The sequence below is a fragment of the Oryza glaberrima genome, chromosome 7 (assembly GCF_000147395.1).
Source record: "Oryza glaberrima chromosome 7, OglaRS2, whole genome shotgun sequence".
NCBI lineage: Eukaryota > Viridiplantae > Streptophyta > Magnoliopsida > Poales > Poaceae > Oryza > Oryza glaberrima.
In genome coordinates, this window is record NC_068332.1 from 23,308,456 (window position 1) to 23,323,857 (window position 15,402).

General features: G+C 39.3%; 1 protein-coding gene across 1 annotated transcript; it reads right to left on the reverse strand.

Moving 5' to 3' along the window:
* Positions 1–3,327: 3,327 nt before the first annotated feature.
* Positions 3,328–5,102, reverse strand: LOC127778357 (transcription factor MYB30-like). Its single transcript, XM_052304942.1, has 2 exons — positions 4,786–5,102; positions 3,328–4,692 (listed from the first exon to the last, which is right to left on the reverse strand). The coding sequence occupies exons 1-2, from the start codon at positions 4,916–4,918 to the stop codon at positions 3,809–3,811; spliced, it is 1,017 nt and encodes a 338-aa protein (XP_052160902.1). The 5' UTR covers positions 4,919–5,102; the 3' UTR covers positions 3,328–3,808.
* Positions 5,103–15,402: the final 10,300 nt, after the last annotated feature.

Genomic DNA, 15,402 nt, shown 5'->3' on the forward strand with positions numbered 1-15,402 from the left:
AATTCCTAATTTGTTTACATAGACTTCTACAATTATATTGTATACCATTTGAGCCATATGGTAGGCTCTAACAATTACTCCATATCAATTTTATATTCCCCTTCTTTGTTTCTTTCTTTCTTTCTTTCAATATACTTGAGTTTACCATCAATGGTTGACTCTAACAATTACTCCATATAAATTGTGTATGAACGCTGCATACAATACACTTAAAAGTCCATATTAATGGAAGAGTCGACTCTTTCCTCTTCTCACGCCTCTCTCTCTCCCCTCCATGTCTACATGGCAACATTATGGGTCAGCTCGTTTTACATTACGAATTAATCGTGTGCCCATTAACGTAGGTTGGAAAAAAATTATTATTAAAAAGTTTGTTTTGTATATGCGCGCGCCCTAAACTCACGAAAATGATAAGGAAAATTGTAATACATAACAATCTCTCATATCAACTGTAACTATTTTTTTTCTTAATTTAGGGGAATAGTTTCAACTCCAGGGCAAATGGGGTCATGTGGATTGAATGGACTCTGCCAATACTTTTAGAGCATTCAAAGCCATGGATGCAAAAGCTCTCCCTGCTTGCCTGGCTACCTCAGGCCCCAGAGACCCTTTGAAACAACAAGAGAAGTAAAAGAACTAGGGCCATACAACAGATGCAAGGCTTGCAACATGTCCATCCATTTGGCAATTTGGGTACAAATAAGCTAGCATGAATGGTAGCCTCCTTTTGGGTCCTTTTCGCCATTTTTTACAGCTTGGAAACGATGTGCAATGCATGCATTGCAGGGGCAAAGCAGTAGCATGATTGACTTGGTCGATCGATCGATGGATCATGGATGCGTTGGGTTGGCCAAAGGTTGGCGATCAAGACGATCCAACGCTTTGTCTCTGTTAAGAGTCAAGGAACTCACATGTCCTGTATTTAAGGTGTGACAAAGCTAGCTAGCTGCTGTGTTTTTTCAAAAAGGAATAATAATAATGATGGTGAATTAGCATGATTATATCTGCTTATACTGGTAATGCTTGTGCTACTTGTCGTATGATGGTTCAGTCATTTGGGCTAAGATTGTGCAATTGAGTAGTAGTAGACGGGCAAGTCGTAGCTAATAATGAGAGTCACAATCATCAGGCAATGAAGCCCCAAATGACAGGTCTCCTGCATTTGAGGCAAAGTATAATAACATAGGATACTATTTCAGGCAAGGGAAAAGGGCTTATCCCTTTCTTTTACGGTATAAGTGCACATATTTTTTTTCTCTAAATCGCTTCTTATAGTAAATTTTATTTAATAAACATGATCATGGTTTATTTGTATTTTGTACTCCATCCGTATAAAAATATACGACATATTTGTTTTGTTAGGATAATGTTTTGACTAACCATCGTACTTTATTAGGATACAGTTTTTTTTTTACACAAAGTTGAATATACTAATTAGAGCCATATTTGAAAGTATTTACTTATAAATATGTTTTTACATACATAATAGAGGAGCCGTTGGTCAAAGCGTTACTTAAAAAAATATGCCTTATATTGTAAAAACGAGTATTTAAATTCTTTGAGAACGTCTCTCTTAGCGATGTAACAAGATACTAGCATATATACTTGGACTCTTCGAGACAGTACTACTAGCGATGTTACACGGTAGCAATACCGCTGCGCCACCAGCCCACCACCGGCCATGGCATGGCAACAAAATACCACCATACACCATTGCCAACGGCATGGCAAGAGCGTTTTGTGCCACGCCACAGGAGGTGTAGGTTTATATAAAAAAAATATTCTATTAGCTGGTTTATTTTGGATTTGTAATAATAATTATCCCTAAAGACATGAAGATTAGAAAATGATCTAATATCAAATAAACAGAAGGGGTGAGGTTTCGAACCCAGATCGGCTAGCCCACCACTTTGTGGAGCTAGCCGGAAAACCCCTATACGTTTCTCATAATAAGTAACCCTGATTCCATGAACGACCAACCCCCCTCCAAATCCCAAAAAAAATGTTTGTACTACCTCTACAAAAAGTATTTTCATGAACTTTAACTATACCATTTTGTATATATATCTAAACAATGGTAAGTTACATAAAAATCACTGTAATGTACTTTGTTTATCCTCTTTTATGAAAAGGGGAGGTTGAAGGGGAAGCACCGGTTGTGTATTGCTCTACCCACCAGGGTTCAAATTTTGATGTCCACGAAAGTTACGCATGTGCAGGTGGGCTTTCAACAGGACTTTAATAAGATCAGGGAAGCGCCGCTGGTTTTCATCTCTTAGAGCATGCATTAGAGGACATGCATGTGTGTGTGTGCGCGCCTTGTAATCTAAAAATGAAGTTTGAAAAAGGCCGATCATGTTAGCTTTGGAGGCTTAGGAATTTCTAACTTAACTAAGGGCGAGTTTAGTTTTAAAGTTTTTCTTCAAACTTCCAACTTTTTCATCACATCCAAACTTTTCTACATACACAAACTTTCAACTTTTCCGTCGCATCGTTCCAATTTCAATCAAACTTTTAATTTTGGCGTAAACTAAACACACCCTAAAGGAAATGAAAAAGATATGTACTGTTATATCATTGTGCACATGTTTGTATTAACGGTGTAAATTGATCGGTGTAGTTGTCTGCAAAATAGAATTAATTCTGTGAAAATAGATGCTAACAATTATATATCAAATCCAATTATACTTTTACCATCTGTTGGACTGAAAAGCTATTTTATCTTAAAAACATAAGATGAGAGTTGCACGTCAAAATCTATTTTTTAAAAAGTACATATATATAACTCCGTAAAAAATTGGGCAGGAAAATCTGCTATTTTTTTTTCATAGCAGGAGGCAACATATAGCCCCTTTTTTTTTTCATAGCAGTGCACACTTTTAATAGCTTCACTACCTTGCAAATTGTAACTATAGCTGATGTTGGACAAACAACTTTATTTTCCAACAGAAAGGGAAATAAATGCGGAAATACGCTAGTAGTACTAGCTGCTAAACAAATGGCAAACCTGGCGTTTGCAGTATTTCCCATGTGAACCGCGGGTATATTTTTAATTTTTATACAAGCAGATGCTCACGTAACTTGTTCATCCATGATCCATCACGAGCTATAAATTTCTTTTAATTAATGTTATTTTTCTCAGGCAGATCTAGTGCTAGATGTGCAAACGCAAGTGACGAAAGTTAACTCCATAAATTTTTTTTGGTTCCTTTTTTCCGATGCCAATTCCTGGCAGGGTATTTATACTCCACATTTGAGTATTTTATTCACAGGCAAATTATTACATTAACCTCTTCTTTTTACTACAAATTTTTAGACAAACAGATATATATGTACTCCCACCTTTTGAGTATTTGACAAACACCTAAAAAGGAAAATTAAAAATTTGACAAAGCCCACTGATTAAATTATCTACTGACTAGAGTTAGTGATACAGCAGTATATGACATACTCACGTTATTCTCTCTCACACTCGCTGCATCTTGCAAACGTGTGGAGATCTACTTCATTAGTAAACCTTGTTACTAGTGATTTGATTAATCCAAGCTAAAAACCAAAATTACCATGACCATATTCAGTCGCAGTAACAACAATTAACAGTAGAGCAACGCCTCTAATCCCCTTCTTTTTTTTCCTAAGCGAAAACTACGCAGATCCCAAGTGATTAATCAAGAGAGAAATCAAGATCAAGAGGACTTCAGGATCTGTGTAGTTTTCGATTTTTCTTTTTTCAGGTTGGGCTAGTGATGAACTCGCTGCTCACTCTCGCTTACGCTACGATTCTTGCATGGTTTGGTGGTGGTGTGGATTAGAAGGTGTAATCCATGGCCGCGTCGAGCAAGCTGCCGCTCTCGATGCCGTCGGCGTCGGCGAACAGCCACGACTCGATGGCGGAGAGCTGCGTCTCGTCGCCGGCGTCGGCGGCGGTGACGGTCGGCTTTGTCTCGTACTCGAAGGCGGACGCGGGCGCCGCCGCTGCGGACAAGGCCGTGCCGCCGTAGGACACCTCGGAGGCTTCCGACGAGCCGGACGCGCTCTCGGTGGCGCCGGGGGTGGCCGGCCCGCTGCCGGCGGCGCGCCTGCCGCCGCCGCCGCCCTTCTTCCGGGCCCACCCGTCGAGCATCCGGGAGATGTTCTCGGTGGTGAGGACGTAGCCGGCGGATGACGGGGAGCACTGCGACGCCCCCGACGTGCTCGACGCGGCGGGGCTATCGGCGCCGGCGGACGCTGCTGCTCCGGTGGTGGCGCCGCCTCCCCCCGCGGCGGCGTTGGCGGCGTCGGGCTGATGCGGTGGCTTGACGTCGTCGAGCGACGTGAGCGCCTCGCGGAGCGCGCGGCGCGCCATGTCGATGTCGGTCTGCAGGCGCCGCTCCCACTGCCCCTTGGACGACGACGCGGGCCTCTGCGCGGCGGGCTTCGGGGAGACCGCGTCGCCGGCGGCGCCACCGTCTCCGTCACCGCCGGCGCCGCCGCCCTGCAGCTTGCGCTTGAGGTGGGTGTTCCAGTAGTTCTTGATGTCGTTGTCCGTGCGCTCGGGGAGGTACGACGCGATGGCCGCCCAGCGGTTGCCGAGGAGCGCCTGGAGGTGGACGATGAGCTTCTCCTCCTGGTCGGTGAAGTTCCCCCGCTTGATCCCGGGCCTCAGGTAGTTGGTCCACCGGAGCCTACAGCTCTTGCTGCACCGCATCAGCCCTGCAAGCAACCATTTCGACAAACACCTCGCACGCCTCAGAATCAAGAAGAAGAAGAAGCCATCCTAGCTCAGGCGGTACAAGTGATCGTCACCTGTTCTGGTCGGGACGGCGCGCCAGTTGCCGGGGCCGTGCTCCTGGACGTAGGAGACGAGGACGAGGTCCTCCTCCGGCGTCCACGGGCCCTTCTTGACGCCGTCCTTGTCGCAGCACGGCGGCCTCACCATGGTCGATGGAGAGATCCAAGAACTGGAAAGCTGGATTTCTCAGATCGATGGATGGATGGATGAGTTTGATGTTGCAAGAGAGGAGGAGGAGAGTTTGGTGGTGGAGTGAGAGGAAGACAAGGGTCCAAGGGGGAAGAGGGTGTAGGTGAGTTTATATACAGAGAGAGGGGGGGCCGAAGGAGATGCACAGTGGCGCTGACCTTATTATGTGTGCAGTCTTAAGCCTAATCTGCAAGGTTAAGAGAGAGAGGGGCATTGTATTGGCTTCCTTCCTGGAAGAGTCAAATAGGAGGAGAGGTGAGGTGAGGACGTGAGGTTGTGAGGCAGTGAAGAGAAAGAGAGTTGAGGGGTGCATTTACGGCTGGCTCGTGGCAAAGTCAGCCTGGTGGTGGGGCGCTACTACCAGTACTCCAAGGCTAGGAGTACAACACAACACTGCAAGGCTAGCTGGGGCGGTTTAGACGAGGCTAAATTTTTTTTCTCTGTTATATTACTTCCACCTGTATAATATAAGGGATTTTATCCCTTTTATTTGTACTGTTTGACCACTCGTCTTATTCAAAAAAATTTTGGAATTATTATTTTTGACTTACTTTATTATCTAAAGTATTTTAAGCACAACTTTTCGTATTTTATATTTGCACAAACTTTTTGAATAAGACGAGTGGTCAAACAATGCAAACAAAAACTCAAAATCTCTTATATTATGGGACGGAGGGATTAGATGTTTGCATGCTAATTTGGATTATTAAACATAGACTAATAAAAATACTAATTTCATAAATAAGAGCTAATCTGTGAGACGAATTTTGTAAGCCTAATTAATCCATAATTATCAAAAGTTTACTATAACATCACATTGTCAAATCATGGCGTAATTAGGCTCAAAAGATTCGTCTCGTAAATTAGTCCAAGGTTATGGAATGGGTTATGTAATTAGTCTATATTTAATACTTCAAATTAGTATCCAAACATCCGATATGATAGGGAATAAGCGCACGTCGGTGCATGGGAATTTTACAAAGCTTTGAGCAAGTTTAGGCCTTGTTTAGTTCCCATACAAAAATTTTACAACATGTCCTATTGAACGTTTAAAGCCTAATTGCTCTATGATTTGACAATGTGGTGCTACAGTAAACATTTGCTAATGACAGATTAATTAGGCTTAATAAATTCGTCTCGTTGTTTACTGACGGATTCTGTAATTTTTTATTAATGCCCGAGCACCCCTGCGACACCCTATATAATACCCGATGTGACATGCCAAAACTTTACATGCCTGTATCTAAACACCCCCTTACTCGTATGGCTCTCATCTTTTTCTTATACTCATGTTTATAAGCCAATATATATTTTATTTTAATTTTAAATTTGAAGTTAATTTTAGGACTTTTTTATCATGGTACTTTTAGTATTTGTTTTTATTGTTAAGAATACGTACATAAAAGTTTTATTCGTAAATTATTTTTCATTTGCAAATATGATGTTTTGCTTATTTCTAGAATAAGCCAAATGATAGGGTTGTCAGTTGCTACCTCTAAAATTAACACATCATCCATAGCTAAATTTATAATCTACACATATAATAGTTTCATATAAATATAAATATAGTATAATACATCATCAATAGCTCATCTCTTAGAGCACCCAGAATGGTAAAGTAAGGTGCTCTATATAAAACATGTACATCTCAGCAATAGACTAGATTAATGGTAAATCACCTCAATAGTATGTCTACATGGGTATCTATAGCTCTCTAGCTCTCTAATACATTGTCTCGTTTTTCTCTATAGACTATCTCCAGTTTAGTAGATAGCTTTGCTCTCTCTCTTCATGTAATCTCTTCTAAATAGGAAAATATGCTGATATGGATTTCTTATAGAGAGCCTATAACCATTGCGGGTGCCCCTATACACTAGTTATTTTATAGCTCGTGTTGTAGTTGTAGCTTATTACAAATCTGTCGTCAGTTTTTTTTCTCTCTTTTTCATCTGTGCTGATGTAGTACTACCTTTAACATTTCACTCCAGAGTAGTGTACTTGCTCTATGCACAAAGCTACACACACGGACACACCAGACTAGGAGTACTCCTCGTGTACTGTGGCCGACCCCGACCGGGCCCCGCCTCCGCCTCCTCTGCGTTGCCGCGTGCATTTATCGCGGCCGTCGCGTGGCCTGGCCGCATATGCCGTGTTGCGACGCTGCCTGGCCCCGGCCGGCGAGAGGCCTCCATGCATGCTGCCCGTGTTCCGCATCCCCCCTTGCTACTCCCTCTCCCTAGTGCACAGTGTGGCAATGGCATGCACAAATTCCGTTTGGATTTTCTTAATACAAACAGTTTAATTTTCGTGAAATGTACAGGGAAGAAATTAGCTAGCCAGGTGCGACAGATGACATGTTTGCCGGTCCAAGCTGAGAAGCAAAAAGGTCTTGGCTTTAGCTAGCTTCCCTTTGCTAAGCAAATTTGTCTCACATCCTCGATGTGTTTTCCAGCATTGATTTTGCACCTGTCAGGTTCTGAATAAGAATAACCACAAGGTGATCTCGGTCACCGCTTGCGGCTGGCTGACGTTCTTCACTGCTGATCGATCGATTCTCCACGTTTGTTTTGTTTTTTGGGGTTCTTTTTTTACTCCACTTTCACCTCTTCTCTGACGAACAGTTAGCCCTCCAGGTCGCCGTCAGTTTTTGGCTGAATTTTTCTTTTCCTGACGGTGATAGTATGGCTGTGTTTAGATCTAAATTTTAGTCCTTTTTCATCACATCAACATATCATACAAACACAACTTTTCAGTTACATCATCTTTAATTTCAACCAAAATCTAAACTTTGGATCCAACTAAATATAGCCTATACTTGTACACACGCTCGCACTGATCACAGTTCACAGTTCGATCAAAGTGGTTATGAATATATTTTAAAGAAATAAAAGAGAAAAGAGAAGAGTAGTGGGTTGTAAGATTTGTAGCCATCTGTATTACGGACTCAAAGACACAATATGTATATATGACAGATGGTCCAGATATTAATAATGTAGTAAGTAACTATTATATAAATTAGCTATTAAATTGACTATATTTGGCTATATATTAAATCTACTCTAAGCAAAGCAGTAATGCAGTATACTTTTATATGAGCTTTTCGGCTCGACGACGTCACGCTCTTCGGGTGCAATAAAAGAGACCTTTTAGCCTGTGCCGCCCTACCTCTCCTGTGAAACAAAAGAGGAAGCAGCCGAGCAGGAGACGAGACGCAACTCGCAAGCTATATCTAGGCGACGCATGCAGGAGATATGAATAAAGTGGTAGCTACAGCAGCAGCAGCAGATGAGTAATTGCCCGTCTCCATCTTTTACTCTACCTCTACTACCTCGCCTTGGTACTTTAAGCGCCATGGATATCTTCACCTCATGCTCATGCATGCCCCCACAATCAATGCTCATGTACATATATACACGTTGGAGTACACTCCAGTATGTATCCATGTTCATCTTGTTCGTTGACATGTAAATTTCCTGAATGGTGGGGTCTACATGTCACCCATTATGGCTGTATTTAGTTCAACGTAAAGCTTAGATTTTAGTTGAAATTAGAGATGATGTGACTGAAAAGTTGTGTGTGTATGACATATTGATGTGATGAAAAATGGCTAAAGTTTGGATCCAAACTTTAAATCTAAAGACAGCATATGTCTACATGACTTTAGAACAGAAGAATCTACTGGCCGATATCTATCTATACTTCTGAAAACATGCGAGATGACTGATCGGTCGATGGGAAAACGAATACATGACTGACATATCCTACATATCCTATTATAATGTATGTCTAGATTCATTAGCATAACTTTGGTTTTTTATGAGTCGGACAAAGTACTAGTATATTACTCCCTCCGTTTTACAATGATAGATATCTATCTAAATTTATTAATATCAATATGAATAACTTAAATTGTGAAACTGAGGAAACACGACTGAAGTAGCTATGAAGTAGGTGTAGGCGTAGATAGCACAAGGAGCTAGCACATGTGCGGAGAGAGAAGGGAGAGCATGGGTGTCTAGAAGGTCAACCGAGTGGAGTAAAGAGAGTGACCCCAAAGTCAACACACACTGACTGTACACGGGACAGGGGTACAAGGCCAGCTGCTGTCCATGGACTGATGGAGTCGCTTGCATTGTTTCGCTTGGACTAGTATTGGGATTGCATGTCGTCTCCGGCTAGGCAAAAATGGTTGGCTCCCATCGGATGGTCCAATCAGAAAAAAAAACTAAATTTTAAATTTTCAAGCTTAATTTTAATATTGATTTTGAGATATTTTCAACGTAGTTTCTTTTTTAACATTGTCTTTTTAAGTCACCAAGAACACATTTATAAAAGTTTTAGCTACAAATTCATTTTTATTTCCTAATAAACCGTTTTGGCTTAAGGGCATCCACAATGTACTACAAAAGTAGTCCATAGATAATAAACTATTCCATTCAGCTACTTAGTAACATTGTGCAACTAGTCCATATAAAGAAAATAGCAAAAGGTATCCATATGCATATGGACTACCCATATGACATAAATAATATTATCTATCTCTACTTCTCTCTTTTCTCCTAATGTTGCATTGTATCCATATACATTGTGAAGATTGATATAGTTAAAGTTTGTTTATATGGGTCCCATCTATATAGACCACTTTTGCCATATACATTGGTGATGCCCTTAGGAAATAAGACAAACGATGGGGACCGTTTTCTCGATGAGTGCACTTCTACTACTCTCTGTATTTTAGTATATTATAAACCGTTTGACTTTTTATTAGTTAATTTTTTTAATTAAATTAAATTTATAGATAGATATAAATTATTTTTAATACAAAATAATATAAAAATATATTTAATATTAAATTTAATGATGTAGATATTACTATTTTTTTCTATAAATTTGATAAAAGTTCTAAAATCTTTTATTAAGAAACAAACGAATTATAATAGCACGTCGCGGACGAAATTTTTCAACGGATGTGTATACCTACCAGCAGCGTTGTCGTCTTCTGGATTGAAAGCTCCCGTTCATGATCCTTTTACGAGTTTCTTCCTAAGGAGTATATTAGTAATTCAAAGGTTTTTATTTCACAGCTTTCTAACTTTTTTTCAATTTTGTATTCTGTATCCATTAGAGTAGATAAATAATCGTTTTTCCTTGTCTCGGGCACGCGCCTGTGTTTGTTTTATAAGCCGCAAGCGAGAAAATGACTTCCAAGCAAAGCCTCTTATTGGACGTACTCTACTACACACGTACACAAATTTATCATCTTAGTCATATGCCTTATTATTTTTGGTGGTGTTTGAATCTCCCGAAGATGAAGATGAAGATAAAGATTAAGTGTTTCGCGTAAAACAAGTTGGTAATAATGTATGATTAATTAAGTTTTAATTATTATAAATGTGAAAAATGGATTAATATGATATTTTAGAACATCTTTCATATATAAAGTTTTCGCACGAAACGCACCGTTTAACAGTTTGAAAAACGTGCCACGAAAATCCAAAACATAATCCATCCTTTTCAGAGGAAACAAAAGGCGCCCTTCTATCTACAAAAATATAATTAAACATTCCCACTTTTTAAGAATTCATACACAATTATATAAGCATTTCTAGGGTATTTTTTACCGTCTTTCTCCTCCGCACTTCATTAAGGTCTGGTTTAGTTCCCAACTTTTTCTTCAAACTTTCAACTTTTCCATCACATCAAAACTTTTCTACACACACAATCTTCTAACTTTTTCGTCACATCGTTCCGGTTTCAATCAAACTTTCAATTTTGGCGTGAATTAAACACATCCTAACTGTGTGAACTTCTCACCCCTGTAGTGTCTCATTTAGTGAGGGGTATTATTATTGTTAGAAAAACAGAATTTGGTAGATTTTCTTCAACCTCAAACCGAATGACATTCATACGAATTAATCCTTAGGAATCCAAATCCTTTGTTTTTTCTACAAAACGAGCAAGGCCTAAAAGATAAAAGTGCATAATTATATTTGCATACGAGGAAGTAAAAGCCCTACTGACAGATACCCCCTCCTTCCCTAAATGTTTGACACCGTTGACTTTTTTAAACATGTTTGACCGTTCATTTTATTCAAAAACTTTTATGAAATATGTAAAACTATATGTATACATGAAAGTATATTTAACAATAAATCAAATGATACGAAAAGAATTAATAATTACTTAAATTTTTTAAATAAGACGAACGGTCAAACATTTTTAAAAAAGTCAACAGCGTCAAATATTTTGGGATGGAGGGAGTATTTCAATATTTTCAACACAAGTTCAGATAAAGAGGCAGATGGGCTTATCTTTAAACACAGCACTACTACTTTGATAAAACACACACACACACACACACACCAATTTGCAAATAACATAACAACATGATCCGGGTTCATCTCCCCTAATAATTAACCAGCTGCAGTGACCATGAGGAGCCCATCGTCTAGCTCTAGGGCATGGCTGCCGCCTGGAGGAGTACTATGCATGAGCATGAGATGCATCCATCCTGGACGACTCGGACTCCGGCATGGCCGTAACTGCCAAGCGAGACGACTTGGTCGTCGTCTTCATCCACAATTCATCATCAAACCCGTGGGAATCAATGTGATCTCTGCTGCGCCATAGTCGTTGCCATCAACTGGCCGGCCGGCCATGGCTGCTAAAAAATGCCTGCAGATTCCGCGAAACGGAGCCATGATATCGATCGATCTAGGGTCATGTTTAGTTCACATCAAACTTTCCTCAAACTCTCAACTTCACATCACATGTAAAACCTTTCTACTCATGTAAACTCTTAACTTTTTTTTCAAACTTTCAACTTTTTCTAAACTTCTCTCTAATTTCAGCAACTAAATACAGCCTAGAGCAGCAGTAGTACACAAAACCAACAGTGCACCACGCGCGTGTGCTGCTGTAGCTGGCACCAGTAGTCCAGTACACTGCAATTTATGTGCGTGTGTGCTGCCTGACTAGCTAGCTGCCTGCGTCTCGTTTCTCTTGTCTTGAGTCTTGACCAATGCATGATACTGGAAATGGAAATGGATTCTAATCCTTCGGGTATATCTCCTCGTAAAGCCTTTTCTACAAAATTTGGTGTAATATAGTTGTAAACTATTTTGAAAAAAAAATGATGGTGCAAGGTATAGTGTCATCCATCACCTCACCTGAAATCTATATGATAGTAAAAAACCTTTCTCACCCCAAAAACTAGCTAATGAGGTGAGACTATATATTAGTTTCTTTATCCTTCTATAATTAGTGCGAGACTATTTTGCAAAATCAGTCTTAGAATTAACCTACACATGAGGCTAAAAAAATGACAAATCGAGTGTGAGTGGCATCATTACATTTCATAAGTTGGATTTGTCCTTTTTTTACATTTTTCGATATGCGAGTTGAATTCAGGCTTAAATAGTTTGTAGATTTATATTTGTATGATGTACGAATGTTATTAATCTTTTGATAATTTTTTATAATTATTTAGATGGTGTTCGAGCAAAAGATTTCCTGCTATGTGTTGAATTCTCGCCTGCTTTTGCTGATATACCGATGGATTTAACAGAAAAATAATACAAGGCTCGGTCGAGTACCGATCAGTATTGGTCGCATGCAGGACAGACAGCAGAGTGGTTGGTGCATCGATTCAGTTGCTTTTTTCTGAACAATGCACATGACGTTGCCCGTCTTAATTCTGAAATAAAGCAAGAAAACGTGCTTGTATATATCGTGTGTGATTTTGATTTTTGATTGACAGATGGCTTCAGCTTTGGTAGGGTACCATCGTATTTAGGCTGAGATAAGTACAGCCGGAGGCTGGAGTCCGAGAGACATTGTGGAGATGTTCTTATCGGCCATTGAAAGAACGGTCCAGATCTGATTGAGAGCACGACGATGACACTGCCTCCATTTTCAGATCGATCAGTCAATCTGTCTTCCACTGCTTTCAATTGGTGTGTTGTCTGTACCCTGTTTCAGAATGTTAACATTTGCACTCGGTACAAACCAACTAGCATAAAAGTCATAGAAAAATCTATAAAAAAATTTCTAATTTTTCTTTTTTACATTTGCTAATTGTTGTGCACAGAAAAACTTGTGTGCATATGATATGTTCCTAGATTGTTTAGCAAAGATTAATACTAAAAAAATGATTTAACTTTATTCATTTTTATTGGTTAAAATTTAAATTTTGAATTGCTTATATTCATTTCTTGAAAATTTCCGTGCATTATATTGAAATCAATGCTCTACAAATATTTATATTACGCTATAAATTTTAAACTTAAAATTTCTTATATTTTTAAACAAAGGAGTAGTACTCGTTGGGAGAGTACTTCCAAGTTAATACTCGATTAGAAAGCTAGTGATATGTACGCAGAACTCCATGAAAACGGGAAGGGAGCCCATACAGATTTTCTTTGTCGTACTCTGCACTGTTCAACCTAGCAATATATGTCAGTCATTGCATTAACAGAAGAAAATTAAGTCTAACCAGATCCAAAAGTAGATGGATGGCACGCATGATCCAAATTACACTGTTTAATATAAAGCTATTGATTGATTTGGTGCTTAATATAGCATCACACATTAATTAATCCCTCGGAAAAAAAAACTCAAGCATGTGTGTGACAACAACAAAAAAATAAGGCTCAGATAGCTTTTCTCTATAGAATTGGCATGATTATTTATTTATCCACATGATAAATTACCATTTAAAAAATGATTGGTGGTCTAATCAATGCAGTAGAGAAAATATTTTAAGGAATCGTATTTTTTTTCTAGTGGGAGTAAATAATTAATCAGTGGGAAAAATAAAACCCGAAAAGTCGTATAGAGTACTGGTATTAATTATGATCCAAACTAAATAATTCCAAACGATGCAGCAGCAAACCGCATAGGGCATGTTCAGACAAAAAACACAGCTGAAAGCCTGAAAATTGAGAGGAAAAAAACGCAGGCCGCCGAAACAATGGATAGCTGATGAACTAGGGTTTTTCTCAGTTCTCACGGCGATCTCTGGATCGAATTAAACAATTTGGAAACGGGACGGGATGACCTAACCTGATGGCGATTAACCAACGGCAGCTGATAGGTTTAATTCGCTGATAAGGCTGTCATCCTGACGAAGGATTCAACTTAAGTCAAGGTGATGGTCTCGCCTGACGTTAATAGTCCAACTGAAAGCCATGAATTCTGTCCTTGCTGCTGGTACGGGTCCGCGTGGCCGGATTAATTTGGGATTTGATCGGTTTGATGCCGATCGACGGCAAAACGGAATGGTCAAAATTAGTCAGCGATCGATGCTGCTAGTTAATTAACTTCGACCTGGTGTGTAATTGGTCCGGTTACATCGTATCCGTCCGGTACTGTTTCAACGGCCTTGGTATCAGAATAAATTAACTTCTTCACTCTTATCTACGAATTGATATAAACACATTAACACACGATTAACTAAGTATTAGTAAAAAATACAAACGGTTTAATATGATTTTTACATCAACTTTTTAATAGCTAGCAATTGATCATGCTATTAAACTTGCTCTAATAGTCCAGCCATATAATACTATATTCGTCTCAGGACAAGCTAATATAGTACTTTTTATAGAATTAGGATATGTCACATATAATATTAAATTAATTTATTCTGGGACAGAGGGAGTAGTTATTTGCATAATTAATTCTCTGATCACCTTATTTTGTCACGAAGTTTGGCCCTATTTAGTTCCAAAGTTTTTTTTTTTCTAAACTTCCAACTTTCCATCACATCAAATATTTCATACACACACATTTTTTTATCACATCGTATCAATTTCAACCAAACTTCTAAACTTCAGTGTGAACTAAACACAGCCTTTGTTGAAGTCCTGCTACACCTAGCTAGCCCACGTCTCCTTTTTCTCATTACTTAAGCACAAATATCATACGATAACTTTTATAGCTCATTTGATTATATCAAATACCTGCACATTATCCTGGACTCTCAAATCTACCCTGGACTTTTTAGAGGATGTATGGTTGAGTGAGGCTTTTTCTTAAGAGCCAAATTAATTTTTAAAATTTGAAAATATATATTAAGAAGAATCTTACTTGGTTAGATTTTTTAAATTTTAGGCCGCTTTTTATCCACAGCGACTGGAGGAAGAAGAGAAGAAGCATCCAGACCGTACTGATGATCCACAACGGTACAAAGCTATAGATATCAAAAAGAAAGAAAAGGAGAGAACTGCAAGATGGCCGGAGCTAATACTACCATGCCCGCGCCATGCGTGACGCACTCAGTGATGCTAGCTGGTGCATAACTGCTCATGTGTAGTTTTTGGCCACCTCCTATTTATTTGGACAAAACACATAGACTTGGTTAAGGGGGTGTTTGGATCCAGAGACTAAACTTTAGGCTCTGGCATATCGGATGAATTTGGAGTATTAAATATAGACTACTT

Coding starts and splice junctions, on each gene's coding strand:
- LOC127778357 (XM_052304942.1), bottom strand. CDS start 4,918: ATGGTGAGGCCGCCGTGCTGCGACAAGGACGGCGTCAAGAAGGGCCCG. Junction 4,693..4,785: donor CGCCGTCCCGACCAGAACAG/GTGACGATCACT, acceptor GGTTGCTTGCAG/GGCTGATGCGGTGCAGCAAG.